We start from the raw sequence: 19,067 nt of genomic DNA, 5'->3' as shown, positions 1-19,067 counted from the left end.
TATGCAAGGCCCGATTTGCCTAATAAGCCAAGTTTTCATGAATTAATATTTTTTCGTCTACCTAACCTACCTAACCTAACCTAACCTAGCTTTTTTTAGCTACCTAACCTAACCTTACCTATAGAGATAGGTTAGGTTAGGTTAGGTAGGGTTGGTTAGGTTCGGTCATATATCTACGTTAATTTTAACTCCAATAAAAAAAAATTGACCTCATACATAGTGAAAAGGGCAGCTTTATCATTTCATAAGAAAAACATTATAGAAAATATATTAATTCAGGAAAACTTGGCTTATTAGGCAAATCAAGCCTTGCATAGTAGGCTGAGAAGTGAGTTCTGGCTACTAGGTACGACATATATATATATATATATATATATATATATATTATAATATAATATAAGTGGACAGAAATAACTTCGGTGTGGTCAAGATTAATACAGATCTATTAAGGCTGAAAATATGTGAAGTCCGTTCAAGAGGGACTTAAACTAAATCACAAAATATAAGTCTGATTTACGATTATGAAGCTCTTTACGATGTTTTCTAATCAAAGGGATTTCCTCCTTATTTATTACGATGGGTCTAACTTCATTAGTGTAAAAGGAGCATTAAGGTGGAGGTCATTTAGAGAGGAATTTGTGTTATTAAGGATATCTTAAAATCTGTCCGTTCTGGTGGTTTATTAGGCTGTGTGGTCTTCGTTTTAAATATATTTTATTTGCTGTAGTAGTTTTTATACTGTCTTCCTACTGTTGCGTGTTGTGTTTGTATTGTTGTGTGTGGTGTTTGTATGATGGTGTGATGTGTATATTGATATGTGAGTAGTATTTTTACTTGTGTGTACGTAATGTGTGCACTGCCATGTGAGTGGTGTTTTTTTAATTAAACTTTCTTTGTTTATAGGTATTCATAAAATTATCTGGTTAGAGATCTACAGTACAAGTGAGGCCAGGTGCCTAGTTTTGAGGTACAAGTAAATCTCAGTTCCTTGACTGTACGTTTAATGAGGCACAGTCTTTTGACAAACAAGTAGTGTTGGATAGTGTCTATATATATACGAGACCGCTCTTATATACATGACACAGAGCATTTAAAGAACCGCAGGTATACTGGGCCAAGAGAGAAGCAGAGAACGTAAACAAGTGCTTTAGTGAGACACAATGTTAATGAGGGGCAGAGCCAAGAAGCGGGGCCATATATGATGCACAGGGCCATGAATATGGCCAAGTAAAACACAGTGCCTAGGTTGTGGCCCTTGTCAAGAACAGTGCCTCATGTGTACACCACTTAAGGAATTAGGATTACATTTTGTATTGGTAAATTTTCCGGAGTAGAGTTTAAAAATTTGCCGCATGATATTATTTTATTTTTTATTTTATTTGTATATATTCAAGAGTTATAAAATTCTAGTAAAGCCACTAGCACGCATAACGTTTCGGGCAAGTCCTTAATCCTAATTTTCCCTGGAATACGACCCGCCAAATCGATTAACAACCAGGGGCGAGATTCACGAAGCAGTTACGTAAGCACTTACGAACCAGTACATCTTTTCTCAATCTTTGGCGGGTTTCTTTACAATTATTAAACAGTTAATGAGCTGCGAAGCACCAGGAGACTGTTTATAACAATAACAACAGTTGATTGGGAAGTTTTCATTCTTGTAAACTGTTTAATATATGTAACCAAACCTGTCAAAGATTGAGGAAAGATGTACACGTTCGTAAGTACTTGCGTAACGGCTTCGTGAATCTGACCTCAAGTACCCATTCACCACTGGGTTAACAGAGGCTACAGTTAAGGATTGATGCCCAATCAATCCTCCCAGGTCAAGGCGCTCGCGAAGCGCTAGGCGTGTGCTTTACCACTGCACTACAAAGACTCCTTTAACGAGGACAGTAATGATTTAACTTCTTGGTGTAATATTAAAATTATAGAAATGATTGACATTAATCAACATTATTCTATGTTTGTCTCACCAGATAAATGCTTACACACTTACCCATACACACACCCATACGAGGCAGCTCCTGATTTATAATTGATTGTTGCTACTGGAGGCGGCAAGTTTATTGTGCACCTCATACACATCCTGTGAGTGATAGTTTATTGTGCACCCAATACTCATCCTGTGAGTGATAGTTTTTGTGCACCCCATTCGCTTCTGTTTGTACACAACCAAACTCATCCACATATATAACCTAAGCTTGAAACAGTAACGTAGTCAGCTTTGATTTTTATATATATAGAGCGTTAGTTTCTACACGATATTCACGTGTACGGATAAATCATTCTATTACAAGTTAAGTTTACTGATGTAAGGTGTAGTCTGGCCTAGTATGGTGGCTAGGTGTTGTGATATGTGCGGTATAGTGAGATGTGATGTTTTGTGGTGTGGTGTGGTGAGGTGTGGTGGAATGTAGTGTGGTGTGGTGGGGTGTGGTGTGTGGTACGATGCTGTAGGGAGGAAGGAATTACAGGGAAATGTTAGTGTGTGTTGGAGTGAGTGTGCGTGACAGTGCAGTGTGATTATGGTGTGGTGCCATGCATGGTGTGGTAGTAAAGTGTGTTGGAGGAATATTGTGCTGTAGTGAGTTCCTTTGTGTAATGGGAATTATTGTGTAATCTTGTTGAAATTTACAGCGGGTATGTGCGTTTGAGTGTATACTTGCCTATTTGCATTCCTCTATTTGTGCCTTCAGGATCAAGCTTAAACTGTTAGGCTCCAATTTTGTTTCTAATGTGTGTGTGTGTGTGTGTGTGTGTGTGTGTGTGTGTGTGTGTGTGTGTGTGTGTGTGTGTGTGTGCGCGCTCACGTGCGTAAGTCTGATTTTTGTGTGTGCGTATCTGTACTCACTTAATTATGCTTCCAGGCTCGATAATCAGTAGTTCAGTGGAGTGATTCTTTTGACTAGTTTTTGCCATCGTAATTGCATTTAAATCGGCGTATCCAATGTGCCTTGACAAGTTCTTCAACTGGTCCGTTTCACTAATTTTTAACTCTTAAACTGAGAAAGTTTCTTCCGACATCTGTGAATCATCTCTGTTTCCAGTTTAAAATTAAGTCCCCTGTTCTACTATGTGCTAACTTCTGAGTGCGTTTGTGTGCGTGTGCGCGTGTATATGTGTGCATATGTGTGAGAGTGTGCGTTGTCGATGTATATGTTTGTGAGACTAAAAATGAATGAACGACGACACATTTGCCTTTCAAGTGACTGAAAATTGACGTATAACAATTTACAGAAGCAAGGAAGTTATTAAAAAAACAATCCAGTTAAGAATCAGGAGCAGCGAGGAGTTTACCAATTACGTATTTTCTACACGTCAGAAGGTCAGTAGTCTTGAGGTATATTCCATTCAGAAGGTGTTGCTCCTTCACGTGAGAGCTTGTTCTCCTTGGACAGGTTGGGGTGGGTGTTGAGGGGGTGTGGCAGGCCAGGGGGCAGGATGTGACTGCCTATAAGTGGGTGTGACAGGATGGGGGAGACATGTAGGAGGGTGTGACTGGGTGGATAGTCCTTCAGGGGGATAGGGTGGGGTGTGGTCGACATGTCTGGGAAGCATGTAAATGGGAAGAGGGTGCGGTGTGTTATGTAATTGTGTGTGTGTGTGAGAGAGGCGGAGACTGCCTCTCGTCCACGTGTCTGCCTCCAGCTCCCTCTCTGCCTCTCCGCCCTATTGCTTCAAGACTCATTCCTCACCTCAAGGGCGGTTTGCTTCCTCCTCCTTCCGCTCCAGGTTAAGACCGTAAATAAGACATTATTCTCCTCTGACTCCTGTAAACCAGATTAATTTGTTGTGTTGAACTGCTTGTTCACTCACTCACCTGTTCTATCTCCCTCTCTCTCTCTCTCTCTCTCTCTCTCTCTCTCTCTCTCTCTCTCTCTCTCTCTCTCTCTCTCTCTCTCTCTCTCTCTCTCTCTCTCTCTCTCTCTCTCCACTACCACCATCTCATTATTTTTCCCTACTATCTCAATGACTCTCAATCCTACTCTTATCTCTCTTCGTTCTCATTCTCCTTAACTCACTTCACCTCTGTTTATCCCTCTCTCTGTACCTCTTTACCATCTTTTTTATTTCCTTTTTATCCTCCCCTCCCACTGCCTTCCAACCCCCCCAACCCTTCTTATTCTGAGTTCTCTTCCCTTCTCTCCACAGGAAGGAAGAGAAACCAGTGAGAGAGACTTCATGTGCTGTGTTGCTTGTCATCGAGTTTTTTCCCCCTCTTTCCATTTCCTCCTTCTTGCACCTCTTCCTCCCTCTCCCTTCCTTACTTCTTTGCGTCTCCTTTCCTTTTCATCCTTTCCTCTCTTGCTCCACCTTTCCTGAAACTTTTTTCCTTTAAGCTTCCACTGATTCTATCTCGTCTCGGGATGGACGATAAATGAATATGGAAAATATGGAAGCTGAGAGGGAAGGATAGAGAGAGAGAGAGAGAGAATGAGAGAGAGAGAGAGAGAGAGAGAGAGAGAGAGAGAGAGAGAGAGAGAGAGAGAGAGAGAGAGAGAGAAAATAAAAGTGTGGAGTGGCAGGGAAAAACCCAAAAGATGCATACCCTCATAAACTGAATGAAAAAAATCGAAAAAAATGTTGGAAAATAATAGTCAACATAGATAAAAAAAAAGGAAAAAGAAAAGAATAAGCTCCTGGACTTCCTATTTCCCCAAAAAAAGGAAAAAGATTTCGTGTTGGCCAAACTCGCCGGAGTTTGATCAAATTTTAGACTTGTAGCGGTTTGGAGGAGGTCTAGAGGTATTGGTTGAGCAATAGACGCTGCACTCTAGCGGCTGTGTGGTAGACGTTACACTCTAGCGGCTGTGTGGTAGACGCTACACTCTAGCGGCTGTGTGGTAGACGCTACACTCTAGCGGCTGTATGGTAGACGCTACACTCTAGCGGCTGTATGGTAGACGCTACACTCTAGCGGCTGTGTGGTAGACGCTACACTCTAGCGGCTGTGTGGTAGACGCTACACTCAAGCGGCTGTGTGGTAGACGCTACACTCTAGCGGCTGTGTGGTAGACGCTACACTCTAGCGGCTGTGTGGTAGACGCTACACTCTAGCGGCTGTATGGTAGACGCTACACTCTAGCGGCTGTATGGTAGACGCTACACTCTAGCGGCTGTATGGTAGACGCTACACTCTAGCGGCTGTGTGGTAGACGCTACACTCTAGCGGCTGTGTGGTAGACGCTACACTCTAGCGGCTGTGTGGTAGACGCTACACTCTAGCGGCTGTATGGTAGACGCTACACTCTAGCGGCTGTGTGGTAGACGCTACACTCTAGCGGCTGTGTGGTAGACGCTACACTCTAGCGGCTGTATGGTAGACGCTACACTCTAGCGGCTGTATGGTAGACGCTACACTCTAGCGGCTGTATGGTAGACGCTACACTCTAGCGGCTGTATGGTAGACGCTACACTCTAGCGGCTGTGGTAGACGCTACACTCTAGCGGCTGTATGGTAGACGCTACACTCTAGCGGCTGTGTGGTAGACGCTACACTCTAGCGGCTGTATGGTAGACGCTACACTCTAGCGGCTGTGTGGTAGACGCTACACTCTAGCGGCTGTATGGTAGACGCTACACTCTAGCGGCTGTGTGGTAGACGCTACACTCTAGCGGCTGTGTGGTAGACGCAACACTCTAGCGGCTGTGGTAGACGCTACACTCTAGCGGCTGTATGGTAGACGCTACACTCTAGCGGCTGTGTGGTAGACGCTACACTCTAGCGGCTGTATGGTAAACGCTACACTCTAGCGGCTGTGTGGTAGACGCTACACTCTAGCGGCTGTATGGTAGACGCTACACTCTAGCGGCTGTGTGGTAGACGCTACACTCTAGCGGCTGTATGGTAGACGCTACACTCTAGCGGCTGTATGGTAGACGCTACACTCTAGCGGCTGTGTGGTAGACGCTACACTCTAGCGGCTGTATGGTAGACGCTACACTCTAGCGGCTGTGTGGTAGACGCTACACTCTAGCGGCTGTGTGGTAGACGCTACACTCTAGCGGCTGTGTGGTAGACGCTACACTGTAGCGGCTGTATGGTAGACGCTACACTCTAGCGGCTGTGTGGTAGACGCTACACTCTAGCGGCTGTATGGTAGACGCTACACTCTACCGGCTGTATGGTAGACGCTACACTCTAGCGGCTGTATGGTAGACGCTACACTCTAGCGGCTGTATGGTAGACGCTACACTCTAGCGACTATGTAGCAGAGGTTCGGTTGTACCGTAGCGGCTGGGCGGTAAACCTTTGTCAGCTTCGGTTAAGTTTGGTAAGTAGCAACTTGGTCAGCAACCGGATACAGCTGGGTGTTAAGGGCTTAGTCGACAGACGTTAATTGCTTGGTGAGGAGTCGGTTGAAGATGACAGTGAAGGTTGGGTGTAGAGGATGATCGTTAGTGGCATCTGCAGTGCCAGCAGTGCTAGACTGAGCCGCAGTGCCAGCAGTGCTAGACTGAGCCGCAGTGCCAGCAGTGCTAGACTGAGCTGCAGTGCCAGCAGTGCTAGACTGAGCTGCAGTGCCAGCAGTGCTAGACTGAGCTGCAGTGCCAGCAGTGCTAGACTGAGCCGCAGTGCCAGCAGTGCTAGACTTAGCCGCAGTGCCAGCAGTGCTAGACTGAGCCGCAGTGCCAGCAGTACTAGACTCAGCCGCAGTGCTAGACTGAGCTGCAGTGCCAGCAGTACTTGACTTTAATGTTGACAAAAACAGATAAATTTCCTATCATATTTAGATAATCAACGGGAATTAAAGTGTTTTAATAAAGCACAATATTCGTATTGTAACCAGTCCATACTAAAAGACAATGTTCACATCCGGGTACTTATAAGGCATTTTGTTTAGAAAATTATATTTAACCTTTCAACTAATGTTTTAAGATATTGTAGAAATCGGTTGGAATTATGTCTTACATAATATAAGAGAATTTGATTATTTAATTGAGAATTCCTGAAACTGTAATGTGAGAGAAGAATTCTAGAATTCTTGCCAAATAAATAATGATTCACTAACTAGTATACATGTTATAGGAAAGTGGAGGTTGTGACAAATGATATTTGCTGTGAAATAGATTTTTAGAATGCTTTGAAGGACTATAACTTGGACCCTGAAGATCCTATGCAGACGACGAGTCAAAATAACGAGGCTGAAGATATGAAAACCAAACCACACATCATAAAATAAAAATAAAAAAGACAGACGCTTCATCACTTTCTAATGAGTGGTTTGGTCATCATAAAATAATTTTATGATCCTGAGCAAGATTCACCAGATCTTACAGGATTTACTGAGATCCTATGAAAGGCTCATATACAATGGTAGGATCTGAGGAAGTACTCGATGAAGGTGTGTGTGAAGACCTCACCGCTCATCTCACCAGTAAACTGTCAAGAATCCGGCTATAAGAAGTGTTATACATGAAACTGCCAATTTCAGTTCACATTAATATGGCGAGGCTGATAGCTAGAGATGGGGAACAAGCTCGCTGCCTCCATGATCGGGAGCCGGTCGGCCGAGAGGACAGCACGCTGGACTTCTGATCCTGTGGTCCTGGGTTCGATCCCAGGCGCCGGCGAGAAACAATGGGCAGAGTTTCCTTCATCCTATGCCCCTGTTACCTAGCTGTAAAATAGGTACCTGGGTGTTAGTCAGCTGTCACGGGCTGCTTCCTGGGGGTAGAGGCCTGGTCTAGGACCGGGCCGCGGGGACACTAAAGCCCCGAAATCATCTCAAGATAACCTCAAGATGTTTGGGTCACCCACCCATGGTCTGGCGGTGAGAGTAACTATTATCATAATTATTACTATTTCCAGAAGTGTTAAAATTCATTAACTTCACATAAAACATAATTGACATTAATTTAATTATCCCTTTTGTACTAATTTACAAGTCTACTTAAATTTCTGAAATTGCTTTTTTGGTTTGCCTTTAAAGAGGTTTGATTGCTATTGTTGTTTGGTGCTTGACGTAACAAAATACTTTATTAGCGGTCGTTTATGTGTCGTTCTCGCCGTTGTTAGAGTAATTTATGGTGGCAGTTTAGCTTCCATCGGAATGTCTATAGTTTGGGACTTTTTTTTATCGAACTGATACACACACACACACGTTTGGTGTGTGTGTGTGTGTGTGTGTGTGTGTGTGTGTGTGTGTGTGTGTGTGTGTGTGTGTGTGTGTGTGTGTGTGTGTGCGCGCGTGTGCGTGTGTGTGCGCGCGTGTGCGTGTGTGTGTGCGTGTGCGTGTGCGTGTGCGTGTGCGTGTGCGTGTGCGTGTGTGTGTGTGTGTGTGTGTGTGTGTGTGTGTCTGTGTGTGTGAGGTCTGGCCATCGTTCCCCTACGTCTTCCCCCATCCACAACCCCCCACCCCCTACACCCCACCTTCCCCCCACGGCAGCACACTGCTATCACCTTTCCCTTAATTGTGTCTCTCCTCTTTCATAATCATATTTGTCGTTGGTTCATGAGAGAAACAAAGACCTTCCTCAGAGCTCCAGTCAGAGTTTATAGTCATGACATTCCAGGAACAATTATCTAGACTTGGAAAAAATGAATTAGACAGAAAAATGGTCTGGTAAACACTAACAAAGAGACTGACAGAGGACTAGATTAGATAACTAACAAGTGACATAGACGGAGATTAAAGACACAAATGACAGAATTAGATGTTAGAAAGTCCTTCAATGGCCGAAGTGGCGGAAGCAAGTCAATATATATCCCCTTGATATGAAAATATGACATGAAAACGAGAGAACAAACCCTGAATTATACTTCTTATATTTGGAACAGGCGGGCCAGGGAGTTAACGCCTGGTCGTGTCAGTACACTAGGGTCAGTACAACTAGGTGAGATACGGTGAGTAAGTACTGATGTGGTGGAGGCTGACTCCATGCACAGTTTCAAATGTAGATATGATGTGATAGAGCCCAGTAGACTCAGGAATCTATACACCAATTGATTGACAGTTGTGAGGCGGGACTAAAGAGCCAGAGCTCAACCCCCGCAAGGACAACTAGGTGAGTACGACGCAGGGAGGGAACAATAACACGACGACTTCTGGCAACGTCTACAGTGTTGCCATATAACGTGCCGCCTGGGTGATTAACGATGCATACAGTTTCAGTGTATAACGAACAGGTCGTTATATATCGTGTGTGAACGACCTGGGTATTAATGAGGAACAAATTACTGTTTATTAATGAGGGGAAGATGTGGTAAGTGGGAAAGAATTTTTTGAAATGAGAGAAGATTTTGTGAGGAAATGGAATGGGATGCGTAATAAATTTCCTGAAGGAAAGCGAATGAATTTATGACGTATATTTGGTAGTTGAAATGAGGAGAGAATGGGAAGATGGTCTGAGGGACGCTGGGGAATTAATGTGAAAGGACAGTGATTGCGCAGGAGCTCAAGATAACACATCATAAAGTGGACGGAAGGTACCAATAGATACCTGAGTCAGGATCCTGGAAGTCAGGATCCCATCAACTATTTATACGTCTTTACATACGAAACCGGTTCATCTCTCAATCATTGTGGCCTCATTGTAACATCTATTAAACACTGTGCAAGCTTAATAACTTTGTAATGGCTTGGCGCTTTCCCCTTATAATTCCCTTCTCTTAGAAACTTCACAACTGGTTGTCTATAACAACTTGTTATTGTTGTAGAAAACCACGTGGTGCTTCTGAACTCACAGACTATCTAACAAATGCAAAAAAAAGGTCTCTATGATTGGTAAAAGATATAAAGATTTCGTAAATCAATGCGTAAATTCTTGAGGAATGCAGGCCTAGGTATCTACACTGCACTCTTCACGCAATACCAGCTCCTACTGTGGTTCCTAGTACCGTTGAAGCGTGGCAGGTACCTTCCTGGTACCGGCCAGGTAACAAAATAAACGTGGGACAGCTGCATTGTTTCAAGAGAAGGTTAAACATGTATATGAAAGAGTTTGTATGGATATAAATAGGAGCTGCTTCGTTTGGACCGATAGGAGCTGCCTCTTATGCCTCGTACTTACCTCTCTCTTCTTGCTGAATCAAATATCCGTTAAAAGAGCCTCAGTTTTATATATAATCAGCTTTTAGGCGAGAGGTCAGTCCGATGGCAAGAAGTCAACGCCGGGGTCCAGTACCAGCTGTCTCGTATGGACCTATAGCAGCTGCCTTGTATGGGCCAGTAACAGCTGTCTCGTATGGGTCAATAGCAGCTGCTTCGTAAGGGCCAATAGACCTTTTGCAGTTCATTATATGTTTGAATCTCTTTTAAGGCTGCTATCATCAAAGATATCATCATTTCCATCTGAATTTCTAGCATTACCAAGAGAATATGTATAATTACCATCAGCATCTATAATAACGTCATCACATAAACAACGCAATATTGCAGTGTTTTAATTGTTCACAAAAGAACGCAATTGTGACGGATTGGTCGAGTCCGTTAAAGATGAGATGTAATATGTTAGAGAACCTAAGTTGGTATAACCGACAAGTCATCAATGATCATCAAACATCAAAACCATCAATAATTACATTTTTATTGCATCATCCATCTATTCATCATTTATAGAGATGATTCTCATCTGGTGATATTTTTCTGTCACAATTTCCCATTAAGCATTATGATATGGTATGATTAACATTAACAAAAATTATCCTGTTCTAGGAAAAGTTATATATAAACACCGCAAATGCATGCCTGCATACATACATACATTCATATATATATATACATACATATATACCAGAATCTGAACACCAGTAGATTGACGGTTGAGAGGCGGGACCAAAGAGCAGAAGCTCAACCCCAGCAAGCACACTTAATGAAGTACAACTAGGTGAGTACATACATACAAATAAACTTAAAGTTCAATCCAACTGTTTCTAATAGAGATGTCTTCGTTGGTGGCGTCATCCGGATGGCAGTCACCCGCCAGCGTCTTATACAGCCAGAACCAATAGTCGTCTTGTTCTTAACACGTTCTGGCGCGACAATGCAAGGAGACCATAACATGGAAATGCAGCGAAATATGCCAGCTGTCACCCTCAATCAAAATTAGATGTAGCTGTTTCGCATTTTACAAGCTTCCAGAACTGCTTCTTGCCATGCCGAATTACCTGTGAGTCTAGTTGCCCTCCTGGCAGCTTCGTTATCAGGGCCGGATGTGGCGGCTGGAATGAGCAATTCTGTGCATATTATCATGCTCATCCCGGGGTAGCTAGAATGTGTAATTATACATATATTATCATTACGCTGTTGCGAGGCAGCTGGGATATAACATTAACCATGAGATACGTGCAGAGCTGACAGTCAGGGCACTGCAGTTGTGGCTGTGTTGACCGAGTGTCGCCTCTCAAGATGATTGGAGCAACATTACCACGTGAAGTTACAGCCAGTAACAGCTCCACTGGCCGCCAAGCTAAGTGGAGAGGAGGAAGTAATGACAAGAGCCTTTGTGGCGGTGAAGTGAGACAGAAACACCTGTCAAAGTGTCATGAGCATGAGGCGAAAGCATAATCACTGGAGGACCATCGCTTGATAACCCCTCACCTGTGAAGATAACAAGATAATATTATGTGATACAATTGTCAACATAATTAAACTAAATATGAAGTGACTCTGGATGTGTTAAAATTTGGAGTGACTCTGGATGTGTTAAGGGACTCGGGGAGTTTCGAGAGACTCTGTGAGTTGAAATTCCTTTTAATCGATGTTGGGAAACTGTAGGAATGTGTCCTATTAAGGAGTCAAGAAGAAGAGCCATTATTTTACTGCTGTGATACACTGGCCACTATATATGGCCTTAACTCCGTACATGAGAGGATGTGGAAGCAGCGATGAAGGTGAGGAGCCCTTGAGGGAGGAAAGAAAGATAGATATATCAGTTGGAAGAGAAATATAAACAATTCATCCATCATCTTCCCCCCCAACAGCATGTCCAGAAGCTTTGACATCCTCATCTTTAGCTGAATTATTTACGTAGTCAAGAACTATCTTGCTACCGATCGCCTTCTGTTAGCATGGTCGATAGTTCAACGTTAACTCCCGGTTTCTCCAAGTCTTAGTGCCTGTATCCCGAACTGGCAAGGTAGACTCGTAAACCGATAGGGGAGATATGCCTCGCCAACGTCCCAGCAGGTGGCTGTACTCAGAGACGCCGCTGGTCTTGTCCTAACAAACCTCATTATCAGACTTCATCTGCTACCGGCACCTTAACTTACCTCTCACTCTTTTTGCTGAATAAAATATCCGTTAAATGGGCCTCAGTTTTACATATAATCAACTTTTAGGCGAGAAACAGCCGTCAGTCTGATAGCAAGAAGTCAATGCCGGAGTCCAAGGAGAATAGTTGTCCAGAAGTCCAGAGCATTGACCGAGTCAGAGATAAAACCAGAGATGTGGGTGAGTCCAGGCGAGAATGGATGGGCTGGCGAGAGACCAGATGAAACAAAAAAGGTGACCTGGTTTCTGACAGCAACCGAGGAGGGGAAGAGGGTGTAGTATGTACACTATATTCAGCCTTAACGTGATAGAGACAACCATAGAAAGAGATACCACTCACTACAGAGAACACACACACATATACACATTGACACGCTCGCACACAAACACTATCACAGACACTCACACGAACACACACACACACACACACACAAACACACACACACACACACACACACACACACACACACACACACACACACACACACACACACACACACACACACACACACACACACATGTATGTACACAAAAAGAAATGCACACATACAGATAAACACAGACACACAGCTACACACAGTCACACTCATACACAAACAAGCACACAGACACAGACGCGCTCAAACACAGACACACACACACAGACAACACTGACACACACATAGACACTGACACGCGGACACCCACACAAACACACACCACAGAGACCACTCCCACACCTTGATGATAGATGAACGAGTTATGTCACCTCGCCACGATCGCCTACACCTCTACACACACCCATGCAATTACTACCTCAAGGCTTCTGAGTGGTGATATTACTTCACACATATATCTCCATTGCCCTATACTTCCACGGAAACAAATTAGAGTGATGAATTAGGGGAGTATTATGTCGAGGGACCGTGGTGGAATTTTCTCTAATGACGAGGTGCTCTGTTCCAAGGATGATGTATAACGGGAAGCGGTTTGTGGTGGTATTACAAGGGAAGTTGTGTGGTGTGTTTAGCTACATGTCCCTTGGGTATGTTAATATACCCTTTTCCCAGTGTTTTCATATCGAATTTGCTACATCTTGTTAGCATTTCACTGAGCCCTGTTTATTAATGTTTATTGCGATGTATATCTAGTTTATTGCAGTGAATATATTGTAATAATGTGACTGAAACAGTTAACCCATCCCACATATATATGAAGTAAATCGAAAGTGATCAGTTTCGGTTCATCCTGGATCCAAATCAAGTAATAATATTCTCCTCGTTCCTTCTTAAATTAAACATGATCCATTAACAATTAGTGTATTCGCCCTGTTGCACTGCAAACTCTTTTTTACACCTTGCAGCATTTTGTTTATATTTAATCTCAGTTTGCTTCCTTTCCAGCAAACCTTTTTGTGAAATGTAATGTTTTTAAACTCTAAATGTATTTTTGCCCTGAACCATGCATGGCAGTCTTTTTTTACACTGCCAAGGCTGGAACCCATTACTCATTGCCAAGTAAATGGCACACTTGCTGAATGCTAATGTACTAATTTAAATTTAATTCAAGTAGGTGATGTTAAATTGTATTTTAATCTGAAGTAGCTTTTTTAGGTTTCTCTCCCTTTCTCTCTATCTTTCTCCCTCTTAATCTCTGTCTCTATCTTTCTCTCTCCCTCTCTTTACCTCCCCCTTCTTTGCCTGTCCCTCACCCTCTTTCCCTCTCTCTCACTCCTTATCTATCAATCTTTTTCTTTCTGTAGATTTCGCTCCTTCTACATATCTACCCTGAGATGTATTACGGAGGGAATAATACCATACAAGTTAGTTTAGTTGTGAGAGAACCAGACACGAGCACCACCTTGCTAAACGCTTCAAGACAGAGGCTGAAGGATGAGGTCAAGAGCCAAATATAACATTCCTAAGCTTGGACACATGTCTGACGCCTCTCTAACACCTGTCTAACGCCTCTCTAACACCTGTCGCTTACACACGTGGCGGTCCTGCTCCTCTCTCTAGCTGGAGTAGGAATCCTTGGAGGATGTTAGCTCTCTATTATGCAGGTAGCCTGCTTCATCCTACAGTTTCTTATTCTTATTGATATTATTGAGACAAGCTGTAGGGAGAATTCGAACCTGTGCTCTGGGTACTTCTAAGCACACTTCTTAGACTCAGAAGACAGGTTCGAATCCTCTTCATGTCTCCTATTGACGTATCATCGATACATCAAGTTAATGTTACTTCTTTGTGCATTATTATAATTATTATTATTATTTTTATTACTAATGTGGTTATAATATTATTAATATATATAATAAAGGTATGATGAAGAACAAGAATGAAGAAAAATGGTGGATACTTTGTCTTGAGACACCAAAGCACTCACAATATGACGCAGTGTCTATCCTTGTGTTCCACTGATTGAAAAACTTGATGGAACCCGGATGTTGCCAGATGAACAGATACAGTTACTTCGTACAGGGATACAGGAATACAGAGTTGCGTACGCACTTAGTGATGGTAATAAGGATATACGAATATATAGCATACAGGGCCACATCTACACATGGATACATATATACTAATAAACGTGGCAACGTGTATGGAACAAAATAGGAATATACGAGTAATTGGTTACATACATGTATGGTTAATAATATATGCAGGCATACCATCAGCTTCAATGATAGTTATACAACTATACATTTTTATACGGTGCTGCAGGTAGTAGTACTGTTAATAACAATGATTTTATCGTTCATCGCGTTAATGGAATTTTATTTTGTAACTGTAGTTAGTGTAATGTTAACGGGTCCTTATAACCACATTCCCTTTACCAACAGGGCGACCCCCTACCTTGTTCTCTCTCTCTCTCTCTCTCTCTCTCTCTCTCTCTCTCTCTCTCTCTCTCTCTCTCTCTCTCTTTCTCCACACACCCACACACATACACGCACAACACACATGTATATACAGTTAATATATATATATATATATATATATATATATATATATATATATATATATATATATATATATATATATATATATATATATATATATATATATTCCCTCTGCCTTCATCAGAGCAAAGTAGAATTGGTTCATTCTACTTTGCTCTTATGAAGGTGATTTAAGCCGAAAACGCATTTAGCATTCACTATTTTTCACATGTGGTTTTTCCGCATACCTGGATTAGTGTTTCTGTGATCATTGTTGCATATATATATAATATATATATGATATAACATGCCTTTGGACGCAAGGAAACATTTTGAGATGATAAACAGAAACTGTAAGACAGGGGTGCAAGAGTCAAACTCTCTTTTCTCAGAGAGAATAGGTAAGCACACAGAGAGAAGATCTTGGTGGCGTCTTGGGAGGTCACCACTGCGAGTGGAGAGGCAGGCGTGGAGGCGAGGGATGTAGTATAACCAGAACAAGAGAGCCCCAAAGGTACCCAACATGAGTCACAGCTCAATAAAATCTTTTGTGAGAGGCAGCGTGGATGACCCAATGTTCAATACCTGGGTTCTTAATGGTGTCTTTAAATGTTTTATCCCTGTTGCCCCAGACCATAACATAAGCTGCGATCCTCCATGTTCTCTCTCTCTCTCTCTCTCTCTCTCTCTCTCTCTCTCTCTCTCTCTCTCTCTCTCTCTCTGGAAATAAGGGTATATGGAGAAAGGGGAGGAGTGGAGAGGGGTATGACCAACATTACCTACCTTAAGGTTACTTTGAGGTAACCTCAAGGTAATAATTTATTCTCTTCTCCAAGGCCAAAACTCACCCCAAATCCGTAAGTGAGAGATTAGAGCACAATTTTCCTTGTAAACGTCCAATGGGACTTCCATACGAAATGAGTAACGTATCATATTCCTGCAGCGAGAAAAGGAAAGTATATTAACGTAATACTTTTCTTTTGTTGCTTCGCAAACTTTCACTTGCAAAGTTTCGATAATGCATTCAAAAGTTAGTTGTAACTTTACTCCTGAAAGTTGCAAAAGGGTGGAAGTGGCGTGCGTGCGTGCGTGCGTGTGTCTGTGTGTGTGTGTACTTACCATTTGTATGTGCACACTGTGTGTGTATTCACCTTGTTGTGCTTGCGGGGGTTGAGATATGCTCTTTCGGCCCGCCTCTCAACTGTCAATCAATCAACTGTATGTGTGTGAGTTCACTCACTATTTTCAACTAATAACAATTCAGTGCAAAACATCTCTTCTGTTTTTGTCAAATTTATATTAAATTTGTGAACTACTTCGGCTGAAAAAATTCTTTCGAGTTCCTAAATAGTTGAATGTTACCTCTTTCTTCGGTACCTTGATATGGACATTTCTTCAATGTGTACTACGCCAATTAGAAAAAATCTTAAATGTCGTTAACATAACACATACCTATTTGTTTTTTTCTCCACTGTTGTGAGGTGCATTTCCTTCAGTCGTTCCTTGTAGCTTAGTCCTCTGAACTGCGTAACCATATTGTATGTCTATGAACAACTTCTTAATCTAAGATTAAGGACATGTTCATAAACTTCCTCTTTTAATTCCTTCCACTTGCAGACTTGCCTCACTCTGAGGAAGCGTTACACATCCCCGTATCTCATCTCCGTGTCCAGCTTCCATACATGTCCTCTCGTTACGTACGTGTCCAAACCATTAGAAATGCGTGTCCTTCTCATGAGTGGTCCGATATTGCGGTTTCCGTATTAGGTCGGACACGTCCGACTGGAGAGTAATTAGTGTCCAGAGAGGAAAGTGAATCTAATGTGTGTGTGTGTGTGTGTGTGTGTGTGTGTGTGTGTGTGTGTGTGTGTGTTCTATGTTAGTACGTACATGTATATGTACTCAGGCATACCAGAAAAAACTATTTATGCAAAATAAATAGAATAAGCTGAATTGGCTTGCGCACATAGACATCTTCTCTCATACAAATGTACGCTCATTTTCCGCATGGTTGAATATACACCTTCAATCATACACGGATACACACATTCTCTCATACATGCATACACCTTGAATGCACATATACACGTGTGCAGAGCATCGTCGTGAGCGGTACCTTGAGCACCAACAAGCATATTCAGGTACACAACTGACCTTAACTCCACTCCCCAAGACCTCAAACTCTCACAAATAAAAAACTAACAACTGAAATATTTCCGCATCACGACGAAACCTGCAGTAGGATTGCAAGGAACCCTACAGCAGGATTACAAGGAAACTTGCAGCAGGATTGCAAGAAAACCTGCAGTAGTATTTCCAAATCATACTTTAATCGGATCTCGAATGCAACTCGTGGAGGAGATACGAATTTTAGTTTATTAGTGCAAATGGGCAAACTTGCTACGAGGGATTATTTCTCATTTAAATAGAATTTGCATTCTGAGTTCTTTCAGGAAAAAAAACAACATCTCGCGAGTAGAAGAGAGAGTTCCAGCCTTGGGCTGGGAGGATCGAGTGGGCACATATCCTTATCTTTTTCCCCATCTTCACCAAACAGTAATTGGGGGATCTGGTTGTAAACCGATCAGCAGGTAGTAATCCCAGGGAAAACTTATAGAGTACAGCCTAAGATGACCTCTGGGATGGAAAAGTTGTAAGCCTGCTAACAAGATAGAGAGTTCTCTCTCTCTCTCTCTCTCTCTCTCTCTCTCTCTCTCTCTCTCTCTCTCTCTCTCTCTCTCTCTCTCTCTCTCTCTTTCTCTCTGAATGAAATATTCGGATATATTAACAAAATAAAGACAAGTATCTTATGAGCCAGACTGTTAATGGGATGTTACATAATACCTCTTAGCTTGTAAGTTCATATGACCTTGGTAATTTACACGTGGGTTGTAAATAAACAGATGGAGAGACAAATCTCGAGACAGATTGAGAGGTAAGTAGATGTAATTGTAGACAGTTGTAGTTTAAAATGTAGACGTATAAACACAAGCTGACAGATATGGAGGTAGGTAGACCTATGTAGATAGACAAATACAACAAGAGTGAAAAGTATGCGAGAAAATATGAAGACATCATCTTGAATCTGAACATCTCCCCCCTAGAGAGGCGGTAATGTAAAAAATTCTCCCTCATTTACATAAACACGATCGCTCTTTCTCCCTCCCTCTTTTTCCTCGGCCACCCTTCATCTCTCTCTTCCATCCTCCCCACTCCCCATCCTCCCATCACTTTCCCTGCCTTCCCTCCCTACCTTCCCTTCCTTTCTCCCATCCCTCTTCCTACCATCCCTCTTCCTACCATCCCTCTTCCTACCATCCCTCCTGCATCCTACATATCTATACTCTTCACCCCTTCTCTCCCTACATTCCCTCTCCACCCCTCTTCCATTCATCCTACCATCCATCCCTTACTCTGTCTATCTATCCTGACTTCACTTTACCTGTCTTTCCCCATCCTCTTTCTCCACTGTTACCCTCCTCACCTCCCCTTGCCCTATCAACCTCCCTTCAGTTTCCCTACCTCCTGTCTCAAGCTCTCCCTCTTTACATCTCATACTTTCTTGCTTCCGCTGTATTCCCACATTTCGTTCTTCCTTTCCTCTCACTCTTTTGTCCTCGTTCTCTTTGCCATCCGTTTCCGCAGCATCCGCAGCAGTTTCTCTCTTTTTCTTTCTCTCTTCCCTCATTTCTCTGCTCTGTTTTTTCTTCATGTATTCTTTTCCCACTATTTTCATTCCGTACTTCACCTTCATCCCATTCTTCTCTTCTATCATCTCCTCTTCAGTCTTCTCCTTTACTGTTGTTCTTCTGGGATGAAATGACTTCATTTACTCTCTCACCTTGATTATCCTCGGTTCTTCATACTCCCGCTTTTATCTTTCCTGCCGTCTATCTCTTCTTTCCCTTTCCAGCCTCCTTCCATTCTGCTTA

The 19,067-nt window shown here is 42.6% G+C and overlaps 2 protein-coding genes across 2 annotated transcripts in view; one reads left to right on the top strand and one right to left on the bottom strand.

The window, feature by feature from the left end:
• The window catches only part of LOC123748238 (uncharacterized), a 121,943-nt gene that overhangs the window by 626 nt on the left and 102,250 nt on the right, over window positions 1-19,067 (top strand). The window lies entirely within an intron of this gene.
• LOC138367224 (mucin-21-like) overlaps window positions 6,327-19,067 on the bottom strand; it is a 75,883-nt gene continuing 63,142 nt past the window's right edge. The window contains exons 5-8 of the mRNA XM_069328630.1: window positions 18,743-18,944; window positions 11,374-11,477; window positions 11,114-11,214; window positions 6,327-6,673 (exon numbers count right to left, since the gene is read on the bottom strand). Coding sequence (XP_069184731.1) covers window positions 6,327-6,673; window positions 11,114-11,214; window positions 11,374-11,477; window positions 18,743-18,944 — 754 coding nt within the window. The remainder of the gene's footprint in view (window positions 6,674-11,113; window positions 11,215-11,373; window positions 11,478-18,742; window positions 18,945-19,067) is intronic.

This window comes from Procambarus clarkii, chromosome 21, assembly GCF_040958095.1.
Source record: "Procambarus clarkii isolate CNS0578487 chromosome 21, FALCON_Pclarkii_2.0, whole genome shotgun sequence".
NCBI lineage: Eukaryota > Metazoa > Arthropoda > Malacostraca > Decapoda > Cambaridae > Procambarus > Procambarus clarkii.
This window is presented reverse-complemented; position numbering and strand designations above follow the sequence as displayed.